The following is a 23,431-nucleotide window of genomic DNA, read 5'->3' as shown; positions in this document are numbered from 1 at the left end:
CTATCCAAGGATTTTTTTTTTAACTTCATATAGTTGTTCTATATTTCAGTTCTAAAATCTTGATTAGCTTACTGTGTGTGTGTGTGATTTTTCTGCTAATAATCTTTGTATTTTTTTTATTCGTTATAGTCTTCTTCTTCTTTACCCTTGTGAGCACAGTTACAGTAGTTGTGTTAAAATCCTCGTCCATCCGGCTGTCTCTGGAGTCCTGAGCAGGGACTCCAATCCCAGTCATTTCTTCTTCCCTTTGCTGTGCTGCATATAATTCACCCTGAGTGTGTGGTTCAGAGGTCAACCAGAGGTGTGCACAAGGTTTACACACAGACTATGAGACCCTCTCTGGATCTCTTCTTCTTGGGATTCGTCCTTCCCTTCCTGGTGACAGGGGTTGATCTGAATCCTGTCCATGAAGATTGTAGTTTTTCTTGCCATTTCAGGGACCCTGAGCCAGACCGAAATTATGACGACACTCAGGGTAAAGCTTGAAACTTGAGAAATTCACCTGTGCTGCCTGTTTTCTCCATGTTTCAACTCCTTTCCAAACATACCTGCTTGATTTACTTTCCAGAGCCCTTAGGTGTTTTTGTTTGTATGTCTGTTTTGCATTTTGTCTAAAATTTATTGCTCTCTGGAGGAGAGTAGGTCTGTTCATATCTTACTCCTCCAGTCTATAAGCAGAAGCTCTCCTATATTTAATAGTAAATCCTTATTTACAAATTTATCATTTTTACCCCCATTCTTAAAATTAGTATTGGATACAAGTATTTTCTACATATCTCGTTATCATCATGCCCCCTTTAATGTTCCAGCATAATTAACCATTTGCTTCAAGTTGGGCATTATTTTCCACTTTCCTATATTTATAAATAACATTGTAATGAGTGTAATGCTACATAAAGCCTTTCCTATATTTAGGGTGGTCTCCTTAGGGTGAATTCCCAGAAGTGGGTCAAAAAGGATGCGTATTTTTTTAAGGCTCTTTTTTATATTGCCAAATTGCTTCCCTAAAGGGCCATACAAATTTGCACTGCTTGCAACAATTTAAGAAAATGATTATTTCATAAAATCTTTGCCAGTACTGGATATTATTAAACCAAGAAATAACACTTGTATTTCAAAAGGTGAAAAATTATAACCAAGAATTTATGAACACATATACATGTGATATTTTAATGTCAGAGAATAGATTTTTTTTTCTCGTTCTATGACCAGAGACTTTAAAATGAAATAGATGTATTACAGGGAGGAAGACTCTAAAAAATGAAATTCTGAGCAAATAATCATAGAGAATTACAATGAGGGAGGAATTTGGGAAGCATAGAGAGATAAAATATACTTGCACAGGAAACTCAAAGATGATAAACAGGCCAAAAATTCATAAAAGTTTAGCTTAAACTTCTGAAAATACTTCCAGAAAGGCTGAGCTTTCAGATTTGTCAGTTCATGGTGGGAAATTTTGAGAAAAAACAAAAAACGAAAAGCAAAAAAAAAAAAAAAAAGAAAGAAAGGAAGGAAGAAAACAAGCTTTTAAAATTGCCTTTGGAACAATAAGAAGAAGCAAATGATTGTCCCATTGCCTGAAACAACTGAAACCTTATTACCAGATAAAAGTATAAACAAAATTCATTCTGAATCTGTCAGATCCGTCATTTACATCAAGGAAAAATCTGAAAAGTAGAAAAGGGAGAATAAAGATATTGCATAAGACATGCAGCTCCAATGTACAGAGGAAGTACTGAGTGTTTACTTGAAGTGTCTGCCTCAATTTCAGTCCTTAGACTCAAGCAAATTCCTTTTCCAGGGCTAACATGAGTTGATGGTATGTGTTTAATCACAGAGTAGTGATATTCATAGAGGAATCAAGGGTAAGTCGAGAGGCTTCCACAGTTCTGAAGGACAAATCATATCCTCCTTTCAAATAGGCAGTGAAACACTTTTGAAACTTGATCTTGATTCTCAACAGGGTAAGGTCAGTTGGTCAAATGAACATAGTGAGCATGTGTGAAGGGAAGCTGGAAGCTCAGGGAGCCATCGTGGGTTCACTAAAAGAAAATCATGGCAAGCAGACTACATTTCTACTTCGGGTTGCTTTGTGGTGCAGGTAGATCAGGGAGATAGTATAGGCACAGGATATCTGAATGTCAGCAAACTATTTGTCAAAGCTTCTCATAGGTGTATTGATTGTTTTATATGTCTTTATCTGAATAGTCTATCATCCCAATTAAGTGCAACCTTTATGACAATAGAATATTTCTGTCTTACTCCCCGGCATACTTTCTGGCAGATTATAAGCTTTCAACATATATTTATTGAATTAACAGTATTTTGTTGCTGTTGTTTCCAAAGGAGGAAATTGTAGAGTGTTTGACAGTATAGTCAGATTGCTCACTTTTATTCAATTACATGGCCCCAGAGAGCTTTCATTAAGGGACTGATGTCAGTTCAAGCGAGTCCTCTAACTATAAGCTACCAGGTTTTGTTCTTTGTCTAGTTCTCTTCAACACCTGTCTCCTTGCCTTACATCAGGGGAAGACTTGGCATCAGATACCAACCATAGCAAGAACCACAAAAATAAGTTTCCCCACCCACTCTTCCTCCCTCCTGGCTATGTGGCCTTCCCCAAGACAAATCATCCCTATAAACATCAACTTCTTAATATTTAAAACAAAGGTATCAGCATTGATTTATAGTATATGCTTGACATGTTGCAAACATCCAGTCACTATTCATTCCTTTTCTTATATCCTGTTCCTTTTCATATTTATCCAGTTCAATGAGGGTGTGCTAGTCAGGGAATAGTGAAAACATGAGATCACAGGACTTGGATGAAAAAATATCTTGAGACACTAGGAAGAGAGGGCCAAAATATATAGACACATTTGGTAGTATAAATGTTCTTTGCTTTGGTTTAGAAGAAATCAGTTCTACAAACACATGATAGGAAAGACCAGATTTATTTGCAGTGCATGGGAACAAAAAACTGAGAGCATACTGAGTACCAGTCAGCTGCCACTGAAGCGGGGGCCAGTCCTGGGCTGCATTATTATAAAACTTGTGTCCAGAGAAATGGAGGCGGGAGTCCATTTCTGCTCTGGGTGGGTCAGAGCACACCTGGATTATCCCATGTCAGTCTAGACATCACAAATCAAAAAGGATTTGAGCCCCCCGGAGTAGGTTGAAAAGAATATGACAAAACAAATTTGAAATCTGAGATGTATAACAAAAGCACTAAGACTGGAAAACTGTGATGTAACACCCAGCATTATAGAGTGAAATAATCACCCTGTATGTAGCCGATCAGAGTGGAATTGGTCTCACCTTCCTGGAGGACATCTTGGCGGTCTGGACCAAAACTTTGAATATGTCAATACCCCTCGTCCCAGTCATTTATCTTTTTACTCTCAAGAAAATTCTACACATGGATGCACAGGAATGTGTAGAAAGATTTATCTTTAGGAACATGTGGTGCAGTATTATAGTGAAAAATTGGAAACAATATAAAATTCAAACAATAGGGAATTGATGAAGTGCATGATGATACATTGGTGTAATGGAATATATCGCGGACATTAAATGATACTGCAGTCAATACTTAATGACATGAAAGGATGTATGTGACATGTTTTATGTAGCTTCGTTTTAATTCCGTAAGCAATCGCTATTCATTTTCAAGAAAAAAAGGAAAATAAGAAAGGTCAACAAAAAGAAGGAAAACTCAGTATTCAGAGAAACTCACTATGAATACTTTGGTGGATAAAGGTGTAGGTATGTTTACAGATGAAGATACTGGTATACACCTGCACCTAGATACAGACTAGATGTGTATATATACAGACATACATGATATATATAATTTATATAATGTCAGGAGAACTAAGCATATAGCTAGATCCTAACATGTATTTCTTTTCTTTTTTTAAAAGTATTAACTAACACTACTTTAATAATCATATTGCTATATATAAATATATCACACCAACACACTGAACACCTCAGATGCCTATAACTAACATGTATGTCTGATATAAATGAATGAATTAATTTAAGCTTAGATATTTTAAAACAATATGTGCTCATGTTATAAGACAACAAAGTCTAGTATAAATGCATAGTTAAAAACTAGAAATAAGGGAAATCCGGTGGGAGGGAGTGTTATTAGCTTGATTATTATTTTCATCTTTGTGTCTTCTAACTTGTTTCTTTCTAATTTTCTACAATATATATGCATTGATTTTGGAACCCCAAAACAGTCAGAGTTTGTATAAAACATATGATGTAAGGAATGGCATTAGGAGGGATATTTAGTTTGGAGGGAAATACCACGCAGCTGAAGGTCCATCATTTGGAGTTATGGAATAGCCTGAGCCTGTAATTCCCAAAGGTAGACAGTCTAGAGGTTGGAAATTACAGGGAACTTGATTCTTGGCCAACCTCACAGTCTGTTCTGCCATCTATGAACTGTGTGGCCTTGAACAAGTTGCTTGTGGTATCTCTGACCTGAAGTCTCCTCATATTGCAAATGGGGGTAGCAATGCCTATCTCAGCCAGTCATTGTGAGGGCCAAAGAAGCTGCCTACCATTGCAGGGAAGCCAGTAAAGGTGCTAAGCGTTCTGTGATGCTTGCTAGGTGTTAATGCTTTTTCCAGGCATATAGCATGTTAGTAACAAGACAGGCTCGGACCTGGGGCTCTGGACACCCAGTTCATCTTTAGGGCTTAGGGCTGCCCTATGATGACAGGTGGGAAGGAATGTGGGTATTTTTGTAAGACTGGACAAGGGGAGGTTTCTGGTTACCTCCTGCTGCATAAAACATCACTCTAAACTTATTGCCTTACAACAACAACAACCCTATGCTCATGTTACCTAGGAGTCAGGAATCCATAAATGACAAAGGGAAGACAGAGGAGTTGTCCCAGCTCTACAAGGACTGGGTCTCAGCTGGGAATAGTCCCAACATCTGTGGGTGACCCAGGGATTCGGAGGGTGTGGGGTGGGGATCATCTAGAAACTTCTCTCCCAGCTCATCTGAGACTGTTGGTGGCACCACTTACGTGGGGGCCTCTTCATGTGGTTAAGATCTCTCACGGTGCAGGGGCAGGTTTCCAACGAGGAGGTAAACAATTGAAAGTTAGTGTTTCAAGAAAGCCAGGCAGAAGCTGCATGGCCTTTTATGACCCATTTCTAATGCAGAGTCACTTCCTCGGGTGATTGTTTATTAAAAAACACTTTCTTTAAAGAAGAGGTTATATATATATATATACACACACACACACATATACATATATGTATATATATACACACACACATATACACAATATATATACACTATATATATATGTCTACACACACACAATGGAATACTATGCAGCCATCAAAAGAAATGAAATCCTGCCATTTGCGATGACATGGATGGAACTAGAGGATATTATGCTTAGCAAAGTAAGTCAATCAGAGAAAGACAACTATCATATGATCTCCCTGATACGAGGAAGTAGAGATGCAATGTGGGGGTTTTGGGGGGTTGGAAAAGAATAAATGAAACAAGATGGGATCAGTTGGGAGACAAACCATAAGAGACTCTTAATGTCACAAAACAAACTGAGGGGGGCCAGGGGGAGGGGGGTAGGGAGAGGGGGGTGGGGTTATGGACATTGGGGAGGGTATGTGCTATAGTGAGTGCTGTGAAGTGTGTAAACCTGGTGATTCACAGACCTGTACCCCTGGGGCTAATAATACATCATATGTTTATTAAAAGTTTTTTTAAAAAATTATAAAAAAAAAATAAAACACATCCTTAAGGCAGCCCAGATTCAAGGGGAGGCAAAGCAGTGTCCACCTTTGATAGTGGGTACCAAAGGCTGGAGTGTGGGGCCAGAGATTCTGGGACTGGCATCTTGGCAAACTGCAGGCTCCCACAGGGGAAATAAAGGCAAAGCTTTATTTTCATGAGGGACTGAGTTAAGTTTGATTGGAGAGCTTGTCTCTTGCCTAGATCTTTCTTTGGGCCAAAATTTGGAGACAAATTGAGATATTTCCATTCTTGGGTGATGGGATGATTACCTCTGGGATGGCCGTCTTACTCTCAAGTTCGAGTGAAGAATGAGCTTACAATGCAGCAGTAAAACCATTTATTAAAAAAGAAAATAAACATAACTTTTATTAAGTGTTTCTTAAAATTACCCAGCATTTCATTCTCATAGGAGGAAAATTCTAAAATGCAGAACAACAACAATAAGAAAAACATTTTAAATACCCCAAATCTTAACTACCCAGAGAATAACCACTGAAGCACTTTAATATATTTCTTTCAGTATCTTTTTCTGCATAAAAGTGTATGTATATGCATACATTTATATACTTAGTGGCTATGTATTTTTCATACAGAATAGGGTTCTTTTATACCAAATAGTTTTATGGTATGATTTCGAAATTCAGTTTAGCATAAAGTTTATAGTAAAGTTTATAATAAAGACATAAGTCAATCTGAGATGTTTATGATCTAGAGCTCTAGATCATAAACATCTCAGATTGATTTACATCTTTATTTTTTAAATTAAAATTTTTAAATATATTTTTTATTACGCACACTCAGTGGAATCCACACTAAATAGCAAAATGTGTATAAATTTACACAAGTGGAATCTCGCGTTGCATTCTTTGCTGTATATTTTTTCCCTCAATGATGTATCATGGAGAGGTCTACACATTAATAAATATACATTTATGTCACTGTATTTAACAGCCTCATGTAAGTCTATTTAAGAGTATACCATTTCTTAAAAATCAGTCCCCTAAAAATGGGCCTCTAGGTCATTTCCATTTTTTTCTGAAATAATTAACTATTATGTTTATTTATACCTTACCATAAGGATTTTATTAACCATAATGATCAGTTTTACAAATTCAACATGAACCCCAAGAATATTTCCCAGTCCTCCTTCCTGGGGCATCAGGTAAACCAGAGTTGGCATCTGGGTCCTCCACTTGCTGGCTGTGTGACTGCAGATGAGGAGCATTGTGTCCTCAGCCTCTGGCTGGCACATTTGGAAGGATGGCGATGGGATAGTCACCTCTGGGCAAAGTGCCTGGCCTATAGCAGCACCCCGTGACAGGTAGCGATTGTGGTCAGAGCCTCTTCAAGTGGTAGATGCATATGAACATCTGTGGTCTAGCCCTAGAGCTCAAAGCAATCGTGAGTTGTGTGGTTTAGGGGGCGTGGGACGTTTTAGCCGCCTTTGTCTTCTTCCCACAACTGGCACCATTTGTATTCCCCGGACGGTTGGGGGTCAGATGAGTTTTTGCATTCCCAAGCTACATATTTCTCTATCTGGTGCAGTTCTGGGCAATCTAAAAATGCAATATCACTGTCACCAGCTCGAGGAAGACACGGAGCCTGAATAATTTAACATGTCACCACCATCCATCATGATACCAAGAGCGCGGGAGATGGAGTGTGGAGGGGTGGCCCTCCCAGGGACTGGCACAGCAGGCTTGTGGAAGGGCAGCACAGTCAGAGACAGTAGCTTTGCAAAGAAGAGCAATGAGTTAATTCTCACAGGGCCTGGAAAGACCAGGCACCCCCGATCCTGCTCTAGACTTTCCCATAATGTGACTTTCAATTTGTTCAGATGCCTTGATTTGCCCCAGAGCAAACCTATCATCAGGTCCTTTGTTTGCCATCAAATATCTCTCCCCTCTTGGGAAAGCCTCTAAATACCTCTGCATATCTTCATTTATTTATCAGTAAAATTGAAATGATTCTTATGTAGAGAGGGCTTTGCATCGTGCCTGGAATATCCTAATTGCTTCCTCCCCAGAAAGGAAGCTGCTGAAGCCAGGAAGGTTTTGCCTGCTGCATTCACTGTTGTAATCCTCAGTGTCTAGAACACTGGCATAGAGTGGGGACACGGTCGGTAGTTGCTAGGTGAATGAATAAATGAATGAGGGAGTGCCGTGATTACTTGGGTAGGGATTGGAATGCCTCGATTCAGCCCCGGGCAGCATGGCTTTCTAAGTCCCTACTCTGTGTCCCACCGTGCCTTCTCGCTGTCTCTCACTGGTCCCAGGTTCCCCGTTCTACGGTTCTACCCCCAGTCTTGTGATGTTACAGAGGGCCTCTTTGTTTTAGCATTTTATTTGTTGGGGTAGCATTCATACAACATAAGATCAACCACGAACTATTTTAAAGTGCGTAATTCATTGTCATTTCCCACACTGACAAGTTTGTGTAACCACCACCTGCGTCTGGTTCCGAGACATTCCCATCACCCCAAAAGGAAACCGTACATTCATGGGCAATCACTCTCCACTCTTCTCCGCCATCGACCGAGCCCAGGCAGCCACTGCTTTTGGTCTCAATGGATTTACTCATTTTGGATGTTTTGCATAAATAGAAACATGTACAACATGACCTTTTGTGTCTGGCTTCTTTCCCTTAGCAGGATGTCTGCAAGGTCCGTCCATGTTTAGCAGGTGTCAGCATTCCTTTAGGGCTGAGTAACATTGCCTCAATATGCCCTCGTGTGGCTACACCACATTTTGTTTTTCCGTACACAAGCTGATGAACATTTGTGTTGTTTCTACCCTTTGGCTAGTATAAATAGTGCTGTTATCACCGTTCGTGTGCACGGGTTTATTTGAAGGCCCTGTCTTCAGTTCTTTTACGGCATGCCTATGGGCAGAATTGCTGGGCCCCGTGGTGATTGTGGGGTTAGCTTTGTGAGGAGCTGTCAGACCAGTTCTCACAGTGGCTGTACCATTTGGTATCTCACCAGCCATGTAGGCGGGTTCCCGGTCCTCTACAGCTTCTCTAACACTTGGTATTTTCTTTCTTTCTTTCTTTTTTTTTTTTTTGATGATGGCCCACCTCCTGGCTATGTAATGATATCTCATTGTGGCTTGGGTTTGCATTTCCCTACAGACCAAGGACTTGCCTTTTCACGAGAGCACAGGGTTAGAGCATCACACGAAAGTCACTCAAAGTTGGGGACTCCGCCATTCGTCATTTGTGTGATCTCTGAGAAGCAGCATTGAGAACCTGCGGGTCGGTGTGCCCCGCAATAAAATCGAGGAGATGCTTCCCTCCTGGGCCCCTTGTGACGTGTAGACGGGCCACTGCATCTGAAGTGCCCTACGCAGTGCTCACCACACTAGAGAAGGGGCCTCGCCCGTCTACTCCAGGCTCCGTTCCGGATGGTTCAGGACCAGAGGGCCGGGGCCCGTGGAACGAGGACGAAGGGCGTCTCCTCTCCTCTCCTCTTGCCCGTCTCGGGCCCTTCTCACATTCCCTCAGCCCGAAATGGAAAGACAGGAGGAGTCCTGTATAATTAATGGCTGCACTTTACTTCACTAAATCACCAATTTCATATTAAAATACTAGCAGAGGGGGCCCTTTTCTATCTGTCTGAATCATCTCCAAGTCCGTGTGTAATTGGCCTGTGGCCCTTTTGGACTAGATGGACGCCGAGAGGCTATAGGACTTGGGTGCCTGCCACCTCCCCAGGATGTCACAGAAAGCGGAGAACCGCCCCTCCCCCATCCCCAGCAGCATTTCTTTTCTCCTGTGAAACTCAGGTAGACATCGAATGGATGAGGCCTGTGCCCTCACCCTCACTTTTCTGGTGTTTATGCTCTTTACACACATTCTGTCATTTTCCTCATAGTGACTGTGTAGGCTGAGTATTGTCTCTCCTTTTATTTTATTTTTTTAAAGATTTTATTTATTTATCAGAGAGAGAGGGGGGGAGAGAGCGAGCACAGGCAGACAGAATGGCAGGCAGAGGCAGAGAGAGAAGCAGGCTCCCTGCGGAGCAAGGAGCCCGATGTGGGACTCGATCCCAGGACGCTGGGATCATGACCTGAGCCGAAGGCAGCTGCTTAACCAACTGAGCCACCCAGGCGTCCCTGTCTCTCCTTTTAAAGATGAACTCAGAGAGGGTAGGTGCGTGCCCAAACTCACACAGCCAAGAAGTGAGACCTCAGATTAGGACTCAGGTCTGACCCCAGCACAGTCTCGTCTTTCTACACAAGGGCATTACCGCCGTGGCTCATTGATGACACTCCTATAGAGAACTGCTGGACCCCTAGGGGCCTGAAGATACAACCAATGGTTCTGGTCTTCTAGTGGAATCTGAGCTATCCCATTTTTAATGCAATTCACATTTTTAAAAAAAGATGCAATACTTTAGTGGGGTCTGTGACTTACTCATCTCTCTCTGTGCCCCGATCCTGGCCATTAATTATGCTCCATGATACCTGTGGTCCAATGCACCCGGAAGTGTGTTCCCTGATAGGCATTTGCTGCAGATAGTCTGGATTGAGGGGTGCTGCACGCCTAACATACAGACTGCATTTTGAAAACCTGTCATGAAAAAAATTTATAAGGTATTTTAATGTGGATCATTTTTTGTGTGAATTACATATTAAAATGATAGTATTTTTAGTGTATTGGGTTAAATATAATATATTCTGAAAATTGATTTTACCTATTTGTTTTTTCCCATTCCTTTTTTTTTTAAAGTTTTATTTATTTATTTATTTATTTGAGAGAGACTGAGAGCGTGAGCTCGAGCATGGGAGGGGTGCGGAGGAAGAGAGAAAGGAGGGAGAATCTCAAGCAGACTCCCTGCTGAGTGTGAACCCAACGTGGGGCTTGATCTCACAACCCTGAGATCATGATCTGAGCTGAAATCAAGAGTCAGACGCTTAACCCACGGAGCCACCCAGGTGCCCCTGTTTTTTTTTCCCCTTCTCATGTGGCTGCTAGGACATTTAAAATGACATATGCAGCTTGCATTCTACTTCTGTCGGACAGGTTGGTGTAGCAGCAACCTCTCTGAGTTTCAGCTTCCACTCTGGAAATGGTTGCTTGCTACCTACAGGAAGGAGCTAAGGTCAGAGTGGAGTGGAGAAGGACTGGAGAAGCCTTCATGGTAGTCAGGGCTGTGATGTCCATGTGCTTGGGCATGTGGAATGGTGGAGATGGCCCTAAGAACGAGTTAAGCCTGGGGGTGTCTGGGTGGCTCAGTGGGTTAAGCCTCTGCCTTTAGCTTAGCTTATGATCTAGGGTCCTGGGATCGAGCACCGCATCAGGCTCTCTGCTCAGCGGGGAGCCTGCTTCCCCCACTCTCTCTCTGCCTGCCTCTCTGCCTACTTGTCATCTGTCTGCCAAATAAAGTTTCTAAAGATTAAAAAAAAAAGAGATCTAGCTAAGCCTGAATGGAGTTCCTACCAATAGTACAAGTACAGAGGTCCAAGCGAGGAGCTTCGAGAAGAGGAAAATGTTCCTTGGGTTTTTTTTTTTGGTGGTGGGGGCACATTACACACCTGCTAATCCTTGCAGGTGAAATCAAGCTTTGCCACTGCTCTGCCTATGTGCACACACATGCACACACGTACACACATGCGTGTGCACACACAGTGTCCCAGACTGTTTTAGCCACGAGGCCGGCTTTGCAGGGAAGCAGACCCGATTCTGTCTCCACTCCCTCACTTCCCGCCTCACAGCAGCTCCAAGACGCAGCTTATTCATGTGGAAGACAAGGCACGTAATGCCTTCCTTACAGGCGTGGCTGTGGACATTCAGGGAGTTATCTGCATATTTTATTGTGCGCGGGTTTAGAGACCAAGGGAATAGACTCTACAGCCATTGCCGGGATGTGAATTGTGGTTCTGCTACTGACAAGCTGTGTGACCCTGGGCAAATTACTTAATTTCCTCCTGTCTTCATTTCCTCATCCATTAAAAAGAGAATAAAAGTAGTAACCTCCTTCTTAGGGTTATTTAAGGATTAAACAAGTCGATATGTGTAAGGGTTACAACAGTGCCTGGCAGAGAGAGTGTTAGGCATTGGTGAGCTTTTCTTTTCTTTCTTTCTTTTTTTTTTTTCAATTGTGTTTGAAATGTCTGGTGACTTTCTCCACGAGGGAAAGGATCCTATCTGAGTCCTGCCTGTCATGTTCACCAGGGCAGGAGCATAGTAGGTCATTTGTTTGGGAGAGGAAGGAAAATGAGAAAGGGGGGAGAAAGGATTTCCTTGGAATGTTTTTTTGTTGGTGTTTTTTTGTTTTTTTTTTCCAAAAGATTTTATTTATTTATTTGACAGAGAGAGAGATCACAAGTAGGCAGAGGCAGGCAGAGAGAGAGGAGGAAGCAGGCTCCCCCTGGAGCAGAGAGCCCAATGCGGGGCTTGATCCCAGGACCCCGAGATCATGACCCGAGCTGATGGCAGAGGCTCAACCCACGGAGCCACCCAGGTGCCCTCCTTGGAATGTTTTAATTAAGCGGGGGGTGGTGGAGATTGAAGGGGGTGTGGGGGAGTCTGAGGTAGACTCCTGCTAGGGATAGAACCTCCCCTTTGTCTCTGTTGCCCAAAACATAGTAGGAAGAATGACAGGTGCTCTCTGAGCATAAAGTAACGATTTTATCCAATGCCTTCCTTTTCCCCTTGGCCAAGAATTATGTGTAGATGAACAAAAATCCTCCCTTCCTAGTTCCATTCTGTTTCCTTCCTTCTCCCTCACTTCCTCCCTCTTCCTCCTCCCCTCCCCTCCCCTCCCTTCCTCTCCCCCTTCCTTCTCTCTGTCCTTTTCCCCATAACAGTAGAATATGTTAATGGAAGTTTAAAAAGCCCTCCTGACCTTTGAGATCTTTGCTCTTTCCTTGTTTCCAGAATGTCCATGGGGCCTCGGCCAACACCACTTCAAAGCAGAGAGCCTTTAAAGAAAGGGCTGCATTTTGTAGAACCTGGAGTCTCCTGCTGTCTCCAGGCCCTACCCTCCATTGCTGGAGGTTGGGACAGGGGACAGGCCAAAGACACCTTCCAGGACAAAGATCAGACATTGTTGTCTCCTATACTTTCCCATCGATGGCAACACACTGTCTCAGGGAAGAGAGAGGGCGGTTATTAATCTTTCCATGTTACAGAGCATTACTTTGAGAGGCAGTGTCGAAAGTGGTTAAAAATTTGAACTTGGCTGTTGGTCATATGTGGATACTGAGTCCAACTTCACTCATTATTAGCAAATCCCTTTTGTTTTCTGAAACATGGGGGTTTCATCTATAAAATGGGCCACAGTATACTTCCCTCCAAGGGTGTGGGTTCGGAATGGGAGGATGAGAACTTGGTGCCCTGATGCTGAATGGACAGCCTGCCCTCCCTGAAGTTCCCTCTTGAGTTATTTCCAGGAAAGCACTTTGCATCCTAGAAAGCTCAAATGTGGAGCTGGACAGACTAGTCCTGAATCCCAATTTTAGGACTCCTCAGCTGTGTGACTCTGCCCATGCGTGTCTTTGTGTCTTTATTATCCAGGTCGTTAATGGCACTTTTGCTCTGAGGATATCGTGATGAGGATTGTAGGCAGTAATGCATCAGCATCTTCTAGGCACGTAGCCCCTTGCTCAACGTGCTGCTGGAATGAAACAATGAAGGCACAATGACCATACTGCAGGCAGAGTGTCTGCACGTGGGAGTTCTGTAGACTGAAGGCCCTCCCAGAGAAGTGGCATAGGGAACGCGTCTTTGAGTTGAGCCATGTTCCCCACTGATCTATGTTTGTCGTTTCCTCGAGTAGAATTTTCAATCAGGTAGTAGGTGGGTATGGGGCTTGATTCAGAAGATACAAAATATTTGGAGGGGAGAGTGGTCTCCCTCTCTGCCCTGCCTTCAACTACTTTTTCATCAGGCTTATCCGCCTCCGCCGTGAGTCTCCTCCCAAACACAGGCTATGGATGTCGACGTCAGTGTCCGAAGATCTGTACCCAAACCCAAGGCCCCCTGTTTGCCTGCCCACGATGCGCCCCACCATGCTCGGAAGCTCTCCCTGCACTGTCCCCTCTCTAGGGCCAAGACTTTACCAATGCTTTAATGCCTCTCTTCCCACATCCTGTGCTTTTTCATTAACAATAATTAAGTAAGTAAGTAAATAAATAAATGCACAGAGAAAATTTAAAATATATATATATATATATATATGTATTCCTCTCTGCAGAATTAACTGCTATTCATATTTTGGCATATTTCTTTCTGGCCTCTAATCTTGATCATTTTTGGAAGCCACTGTCCGTTGCGTGTCAGTGCGTCCCCCGTGGCCCCACATCCTGAGTGTGTCTCTGAACCCCCTGTCGCTACCCTCTCTTTTCTATCCACGCTGCCCCCTGCCTCAGCCAGAGCCTCATGCCTCTCACCAAGGGATCCCTGAGCCTCCAGCTTCCTGCCCTCCACGGCACCCACTCTGAGGCGTGGGTGCCATTGTCCTGTCCTTCACGTTGTACGTGACTAATGAACACATCCTCTTGCCCTGGGACCCTCCGTGAGGCCCAAAAGCCGACCTCCGTGTGGCAGTGGAGCGTCGATCATGAGGCTCCCGGGGTCCTTCCTGTCATCTCTCTACTCGCTGTTCCCCTGCCCTTCCCCAGCCCACGCGCCCCTTCCCCCCCCCCCCCCGGGGTTGCTCAACTCTTACCTTTCCCTGGAACTCCATTCTCTGCCACCGTAGCCCCATTCATCCTTCCGGCCCTGACTTAAATCCCGCTTCCTCCATAAAACCTTCTCAGGTGCTCCGTGTTGGGATGGATTGCTTTCCCCCATATTCTCAGCATCTCATTGTGGGGAAAAACATAACCATGAATTAGGTTAAAGCCTCCTTAGGATCCCATTTGTCTCCTGGACTAGCTTATGATCTGCCGGCTGGCAAGAACTGGGCTGTATCTATCTTTGTACCTCCAGTGTCTGGCTCTGGGCTTGGCATCCAGGAAGCACTTGCTTGAAATGTATGTGAAATTAAGTTGCCCGAAGTGTTTTCTTAGAGGCAGGCTCATCACGACTAAGTGACAATATAGCTATCAGTTAGTTAAGACCCACCACAAACCAGGTATTTTATGTATCCTATCTCCTTTTATCTTCATAGAAACCCTACAAAGTCAATAGTTATTGTCCCCATTTTATTAAGAGAGAACCCAGGGCTCAGCTAAAGAAGGTGTCCCCTCAAGGTCACAGAGCTCACGGCCGCCAGGCCATGGTTAAGAACCCAGATCTGCCTCACCGCAGAGCCGACCTCCATCCATAAATCATGCTAGCTCCTGTGTCACTTGGGATTTACAGAAGGAAGCCTGGGGATGGGGCTGCTGATCTTTGGGATTTAACAAGCTCCAGGAGGCGTATGTGACTAATGGGTTGCTCTTCCTTTCAGGGGGAATCAGCTTTGGGAGAACCAAGGGGACTTCCGGTTCAGAGGCAGACGACGAAACGCAGCTGACCTTCTATACGGAGCAGTACAGGAGTCGTCGCCGCAGCAAAGGTAAGGAGTCCTGGGGAAGGTTCCAGAACCAGTGTTTGTAGGAAGAAAGCCTGGAAAGCAGACTCCGTGCCCCGTGACAAACCTCAGCTTGTCCTCGACCCCGTCCCGATGCAGTTAACACAGTCTGGCATCCGAAACCCCCTCTAGACTCGCGTTGGTGGTTTATGGCCTCCCCTTCCGTTCTTTATTTGCTCTCCGTCCTACCTCCTTCCTCAACGGATTTGGGGAAGGTTTTTTTAAGTTTATGCAGTGAAAGGAAAAAAAAAAATCCAGCACCGGAATGAAGTAAGTAAAGGAATCAGATGGAAAGTAAAATAGGAATAAAGAACATGATTCAAACCCAGGTTGGATCGATGCAGGGTGATCTCTGGCGTACTGTGGTGCGTCGTTCTTAGAAGGGGCTGGCCGTTTAAGGCAGCGCTTTAACAGTCAACATGCAAAGGGAAATGGGCTCAGCGGAAAAACGTGCAGCATCTATGGGATAGAAGCATTTGTTCAGGAAACTCTTCTTACCGGCCACCAAGACCAGAGGGCAGGTTCTCTAGTAGGTTCCTCTAAAGGCGACTCCTTTTGATTTTCGTGAGAGTGTTTTCACCAGGTGAAATCCGTATCCTTCTCTCTTACAATGACCGGGTGAGGAGTCATCAGAAGCGGGTGCAGGACTCCATAAAGGGCTACGTCTTGCGGCTGAGGTCCACAGTTCTCTGATGATTGCACATACTCCGAAGGGAGAATAGAGCATATTTCAGGCAATCACCTGTGAATGTCGTTGCTCATCCCTGAGTATGGATGGGGAAATAGCTAGTTCAAGGTTGCAGTCTTGGAAGGGAACGGGGAGTGGGAGGTGGGGGGTAAAACATGTATTCCATGTCAGTGATTAACGAGAGCTCCGAGGGCTTAAACCATTGAAGGTTTAGACCCAGAAAGAAGTCAGGGTCCTCTGGCAAACATGAAGGCAATTCATCAAGACATGTGGCCCTCTCACCTCTGCACACATGGGGCTGAAGAAGTTCCTGGGGTAGGGAAGAGGGAAAGAATCGCTCTTGTAGAACACTTCTGCGTGTGTTCCACACATGCCTGGTGGACACTTAAAGGGCATCGGTCACATAGCTGCCCTGGGCCACTTTTGCTCTTGGGCAAGTTATCTATCTCCCCTACACCTCAATTTTATCATCTGTGAAATGGGCCTCATAATCGCCTCATATACTCAGGGATGGATTTTGGTTAAGCTATATAAACTATCTGCGATGCGGGCACCTGGGTGGCTCAGTCCGTTGAGCATCCACCTCTTGGTTTCAGCTCAGGTCCTGATCTCAGGGCTTTGGGACTGAGCCCTGTGTGGGTCTCTGTGCTCAGCGGGGAGTCGGCTTGGGGACTCTCTCCCTTTGTCCCTCTCCCTACCCTCTTGTGTGCACTCTCTTCCTCTCTCTCTCAAATAAATAAATAAATCTTTAAAAAACTTGTCATGGCACCAGGTGCATACTAAGGGCAAATAAAACAGACCTTAGTAACGCCAATTCAGTTCTCGTTGTGGGTTTCTCTGTGTGCCCACTCCTGGTACCTTTCACTGAAAAGACCCTGTGCGGGGAGTAGCTCTTACGACCCATCAACTGGGAAAGTTCTGCAGCCTCTGCAGTGATTGGAACAATCGGGCCTGCCCCTCCCTCCTCCCCCAGCCTTGGCCCCCTGGTATCTGCTGCGTTGATTTCCAAGTTGGTGATGGATGATTCTTGACCTGTCTTCTCCCTCCCCCAGTCCAGCAGCCAGAATTAGAGCTGGGGAAGTTGGTAGATCTCCTCTGCAAGACTGGGCTGTTTACAGCTAATTGGAAAAACATCCATCACGGAGCACGCCCCTTGTAAATCGGAGCTAAACTTTGAAAAGAAAAGCAAAAGCAAGCCCCGGGACTCCAGATAAACGGTTTGGCCCGATGCCTCCAAAGGCTGCAGAAGGCCAGGCTGTGCTTCTTGGCTGAGTGGTGGGGGGAGTCAGGGCTGTGATGCAAACCCTCTCCCCGCACCTTCCCCGCACCTCCCCCGACCTCCCTCCAGCTCTCCTGCCAGCTGAGTGCTGCTGCTTTGTCCCTCTGATTGTCCACAGGGCTGAGTCCTTCTCCCTCTGCCTGTGGTTCCAGCCATGTCTTCCTCTTGCTTCTCAGGCCCCTGGGATGCTTGCTGGCCTGCTTGTTGCATGTTCTTGCTCTTGCTCCTGTTCCTGTCGTCTGCTTTTCCTCTCTCCTTCCCTTTCTCTCCTGCATCAGGGCTTCCTTCTCTTCAGTCTTCTCTTTCCTTTGTTCTCTTCCGCATTCACTCTTTCTTCTTCTCTCTTCCTTACCTTTGTCTCTGGTCCCCCGTTCCTACCGCTCCCTCCTCTTCTCACCAACTGTTTCCCGGTGGATCCTTCCTTCCTCCCTCCCTCCTTCCCTCACGGACTTCAAATATCTGTCAAGCCCCAACGGTGTGTCTGACACTCCTCTAGGCATTGGGGACACAAATCAAACAACAGTTTTTAACAGACCGATCCTTGTGGAGCTTGCATTGTATCAAAATATAAATATGTTAGATGGGGACAGATGCTCAGGAAGAACACTGCAGCAGGGAAGGGAGTTGACAGAGTCCAAAGGAGCTGCCAGTTTCAACGCCCTTCGCATAGGCTCCTCTGCCCTCTTTTCAAGGTCACGGGAAAGCCTTCCCGACGCTGTGTGTGGTAGCGTCACGGTTATCAGTTCTGCTGGTGCTCGGGTTCTTTGTGCAGCACAGTGAATCCGGGGCCCCGTGCCTGTTTCTGCAGACACCACGGTCCTCCCCTCCAAGGGCTGTGACCCTTCCTTGCGGTTTCTTGTGTGTGTGAGAGAGTTGAAGCACCTTCAGCGCTCCCTGCCCTCATGGGGAAAATGCACAACACAGAAGTGAGCTGGGGAAAGTTTGGGAGCCCATGGGGGTGAGAGAGCCTTGGCTCGGAGGAGTGAGAACTTGATGCTTACAGGGAGCTGCCGGGGTTCCAGTCCCAGCCACACCACCAACAAGCGGCGCCTTCTTGAACATGAACCTTAATCTCTCTGCACATCAGTGTCCTCCTCTGACAAGTGAGGCTAGGGAAATTAAAGCTCGAGGGGGTGTTGTGAGGTTTAAAATCAGTTCGTGTCATTCGAGCTCGCAGGCAGGGGTGAAGGAGCGAGACGAGATGTGTAGGTGGTAAAGGGAGCTAAGTGGCCCGGGAAGGAGCACTGGGACAGGTGTGTGGGCAGATCCCCAATCTGGGCCAGCGCTGTGGGACCCCATGCAAGTCCTTCCACCTGTCCAGGTGTCTGGTCTTTTCTCTGAGACCTGGGGGAGCCCACGTCTCTGAGGTCCCTTCTTCGTCATGCTGGCAGGACTGGCTGTGTATGTTCGAGAATCCCCTGTTCATGAAATGCACCCGGGCACCTGGCCTCACTTGCACCTTGTCTTCCCCCTCCCACATGCCTCTCTTCTTGCCTGGTTTTCTCTTTGGAAAGGTTGTCTGTCCCTCACCTTCGAGTGACTTCTGTCATCCCGTTGGCCTGTGCCTTCACCGCCAGGCCTGCCCGAGCTCCGCGTGCCAGCCCTCTCCCCGGCCTCTGCCACCGCCATCCCAGCAGCTCTTCTTTCCACAGTCTGCAGCAGCTCCCTGCAGACTCCCCGAGACCATGCAGGCCATCCGGACGGTCACAGGGAGAAGGTGCTAAAGTGCAATGAGGCCGGGGAAGAAAGAGCTAGAACATCCAGGAAGGGCACATCTCTACATACCAGGTGTTGGAAAGTGTGACCTCAGAGCGTTGGGAATCCATATTCATTCACCCTCCCCCCTTCAGTTCCAGCTGCAAACAAGCCCGAATCTAGGGGTAGGCAGACTGCAATTAGGGTGTTAAACTGTTGCCACCTCTGAAGGGTTCGGAAGGGGGTCCATACTGTGGGGTCATCTGATAGCATCAGGAGCTGTGGTTTCCAGTCCTGGATGGATTTGCCAGCAGTTCTCAGTATGACGTTGGCCATCACCTTGGCCAAGTCACTGCCTGTGTATGAGTCTTACCTCCCCCGTAGACAAGTAGAGGTTGAAAGGCGTGCTCAAAAGCAAGTCAGTGAACGTTGGTGAAAGTCTTCCTGAGGGCCACAAGAGGTGCTGGGCAAGGTAGTAGATATGTGGGAAGACAAAGTAGAACTCATTCTCTGGATGGTTCCGACTGTTCCAGCTTTGGGAAAAAGGAGAGAGAGAGGAATGCTTGAGAAATCTGGGAGGGCTTCCTGGAAGAGTGGGAACTGGAAGCTGACCTAGGGCTCAGCCCTGTCTTTGTCGCTGTGTATCCATCCTTCCATGGGACAGGAGCCAGTAGTCTCCATAGTCTTGGCTTTAAAATGGGGTGGCCATAGCACCCCCTTGGGGTAACTGTGTGGATTAAATGGGACCATGCGCAGGTCCTTTGCAACTACAGTGCCTAGCATCGATCTCCCTCCACCGTCACTGTCATCCCAGTCCCTGTCACCTCCATCCTTTGTCGCTACCCACTAAAATCCCCTTCTCAACCATCTCACTTACTGCATTCTAGCCCAGTCTCAACCCTGCAGCCAGAGTGACCATTTTAAAAATGTAAACAGGGGTCATGTTGCTTCTCTGCTTGGAAGTTTCAGTCCTTCCTTTTGCATTTCAGTGGATGTGTTGAGTGGTCAGTCGCCCATTTCCCCAGGGCTCTGTGTCCTCCTGCCACCCAGGCTTCTTCTCCAGCACTCCCATACCTGTCCCACAAGAACTTCTGCAGACATTCTTTCCTGGAATGCACTCTCCACCTCCTGTGGCCCTGCCCTCTGTTTCACTGTGACATCTCCACTAACACATAGCACAGCCTGTCTTCAGTCATGTCATCCCGTCTTGATTTCTGTTTCACTCTACAGTAGCGGTTGTGATCTTACCCTTCTGCAGACTTCCTCATCATTGTAATTTACCAGCATGTTCTCTGGGGGGATGTTTGTATCCTCCAAAGAGCTGGAAGCATCACAAGGAGAGGCACATGGCCATTTGTACCTAGATGTCCATCTCCAGCAACAAACACAGGGATGGGTCCAGGGTAGGCACTGGGCTACTATTTTTAAATGAATGGTTAACGAATGAATGAAAGAAAGTCCTGTCCCGGTGTCTTTATTATTATAAGTGCCCAGAGCACATGCTGCTTTTCTGTCTGCCCCTCATACCTTTGCTCACTCCATTTCCACTTGCAAGAACAGAGTCTGCACTCATTTCCTCTTCTCTTTTCTGCTCCTGGTGAGCAGAATTGAGGCCTCAGCCCTGTCTGTTCTTCCACTTCAAGGCCCCAGGGAAGAACGTGTCGGGTAGTGGGAGGAAGGCTTGAGTACTGAGATTGGAAACCCACTCTGTCTGGTTCTTTGAGCATACTTGGAGTTTGTGCAATTTGAAGGGATGTCACAAGTTCAGGAAGTTCCCCAGCAGAGAGGGATACACCCAGGGGTGAGGTAGAGCAAGGACATGGAGTAGGAGGAGAAGGAGAACATCTAATGGGGCTTTCCTACCTCGGTTTCTCTGTAGCATGTCCCACAAGAGACGTATAAGTGGCATCAGATTCAGCTCAATCTGGCTGTGAATCCTGGCTTTGCCCCATCCCCTTGGTGTGGCCATGGTGGGCTTTTCATTCCTGAGCACGTCCTTCTGTATAAAATAGAGCTGTCAACACCCACCTCCCAGAGGGAGCAACTCCAGAGATGGGAGGTTCCAGGACTCTGAAATTCTGTTCTTTCTCCTGAAATTTCCCTTTCCTTGAAAGCATCCTGAGCCCAAAATTAAGTCAGCTGAAATTTCATTTTTGGCAATAGGAGCTCCTGGAAAGAGATTTGTGATACATTCTGAGACTCAACCCTGGCTTCCGTGAGTCTTGGGTTTTTTTTTTTTTTTTTTTTTCATAAGGGAACTGAGACAGTCATTCAAAGGCGTCTGGTATAGCCAGGTAGAACACCATGAGCAGAGAGCCATCGTAATCGATATGGCGAGTGGGCAAAAAGAGAGACAAAGAAACTAAGAAACAGAGTCTCTTTGGGTCTGGTAGGGTCTCCACAATCAAGAGTCAGCCACCTCTTTCTGTAAAGGGCTGATTCATACACCTGGTCGTCTTTGCAGGTCTTGTAGTTACTGTTGGAACTCCTCAACTCTGCCATTGTCCCTTGAAAGCTTCCAAAGATAACACGTAAATGGAGGAACATACATGTGTCCCAAGGAAATGTTGTTTCCAAAACAGATGTGGGTCCAGATTTCACCTGTGGTTCCCAGTTTGCTGACTCCTGCCCCGAAACCTCCACACCATAGAGGGGACCCTCATCCGTAGGACCGCTGCAAGAAGCATGAGCGAAATCTCACAATGCCTTGTGAAATGAATCTGATTTCATTTCATGCATGATCTTGCTACCTAAAGGAGTCTATTTGTCAAGCACAGAGGTCTATGTATGGTCAAGGAAATAACCATTCAATCCATCACTTGTCTGGGCGCCGGCAGTTCTGCCCGTGTCCCACAGGATTAACTAATGAAGTAGCTGGAGATGATAGATTCCCACTGGGCAGAATTTCACCTTTATGAATCAGAGGTAGGGGAAGTGTACTGAAGTCTGTAGCCCTACTGTAACTCGCTCAGTGACCCTTGTGAAGCATGTGCCCTCTGAGGGCCTCAGTTTCCCCATCTGTCAAACAAGGATACGGGCGCCTCTTGCCATCCGGTCTGAAGCTCATTGTAGTCTAACTCATATTTATGGAATCAACAACCTTACTAAGCAGGATGCTGGGCATTGTGGGAAACAGGGGCCTGGACCGCCAAGCCTCAAGGTGGTCATAAACTCCTGGGGGGGGGGGTACCGCGGTTCGCACAGAGAAGCGGTGCTGATCAGGAGAAGCTAGTGTATAATAGGAGGTCCAGATGAGAAGGCCAGATGGCCTGTCCAGCCCCAGGCACAGTACTGAGCTGCAGACAGAGCTGCCACAGCTGCTGGATGATTCCAGCAGCGCAAGTACCCAGCGTGGGCCTCCCGGCCTAGCTCTGCGTGGGTGGCTCTGTGGCCTTGGGCTACTGTCTCTCCCTTTCTGAACCTTGCTCTTCTCATCCGCTGGTTGCCCAGCCAGTTTTATAGAAACCTACATCTTCCTATTCCCAATTCCATGCATTTTCCTCTAGGCTTTGCCAATTAGCTCCCCAGCAGAGACAATGAGAGCACAAGTGCCCCCCACCCCGGTTTTGCCTCTTTCTTTATTTTAGTTACTTGTTTTAATTCGGCAGTTCTTAAACTGAGATTTTCTGTCACGATGAAAACTCTTGAATTGTTAACAAAACCTTGTGCTCATTGTATGGATGTATGATGTTTTTTCTTTGTGCTTCTCCCCAGCAACACAACACAACACAACACACACACACACACACACACACACACACACACACGGTTTAATCCTCTTTTAGAGAAAGACGGCAGGCAAGGGAAAATTCAAGCCCTGTCTGCAGGAAAGAAGGCCCTTGGGATTGAGGGTAGGAGACTGCGCGGGCGGCGGTGGGAGGTGGGTGAGCGTGGTGTGGAGACTCTGGGGAATGGGCATGGGGTGGAGTGAAAGTTTGGCAGAACAGGACCTGCATTGTGTGATGGCAGAGGCTACGTGGTGCAGTGGGGAAGGGGGGTGGGAGGGGCATACATGGCAAGAACTGGGAAGAGCCTGAGTCTGTGGTTTAGGGAATAATGCAGATGGGCTGGAGACAGGAGCAGGAGACATGCCCTGATGGCTGTGGTCCCCACTCCACTCCACCCTTTATCTGTCCTTTGCTATCAAACCACAGGATTTTTCCAGTCCTAAGGAAAGGACTTGGAACATTTTTAAAAAATTTTTATTTATTTATTTGACAGATAGAGATCACAAGTAGGCAGAGAGGCAGGCAGAGAGAGAGAGAAAGGAAACAGGCTCCCTGCTACGCAGAGAGCCCGATGCAGGGCTCAGTCCCAGGACCCTGGGATCATGATCTGAGCCGAAGGCAGAGGCTTTAACCCGCTGAGCCACCCAGGCACCCCAGGACTTGAAACATTTTATGTAGGGAGAAACCAAAGCACAGGAAAGGGAAGCATTTTCCCCAAGTTTACAATGTT

At 46.1% G+C, this 23,431-nt stretch overlaps 1 protein-coding gene across 3 annotated transcripts in view; it reads left to right on the top strand.

Moving 5' to 3' along the window:
* ASTN2 (astrotactin 2) overlaps window positions 1-23,431 on the top strand; it is an 855,422-nt gene that overhangs the window by 282,953 nt on the left and 549,038 nt on the right. For all 3 annotated transcript variants that reach the window (XM_082697137.1, XM_082697136.1, XM_082697135.1), the window contains one exon: window positions 15,189-15,296. In XM_082697137.1, coding sequence (XP_082553263.1) covers window positions 15,189-15,296 — 108 coding nt within the window. The remainder of the gene's footprint in view (window positions 1-15,188; window positions 15,297-23,431) is intronic.

Source organism: Mustela nivalis, assembly GCF_964662115.1.
Source record: "Mustela nivalis genome assembly, chromosome: 13".
Lineage (NCBI taxonomy): Eukaryota > Metazoa > Chordata > Mammalia > Carnivora > Mustelidae > Mustela > Mustela nivalis.
The sequence above is the reverse complement of the archived record's forward strand: the minus strand, read 5'-3'. Positions and strand labels throughout refer to the sequence as shown.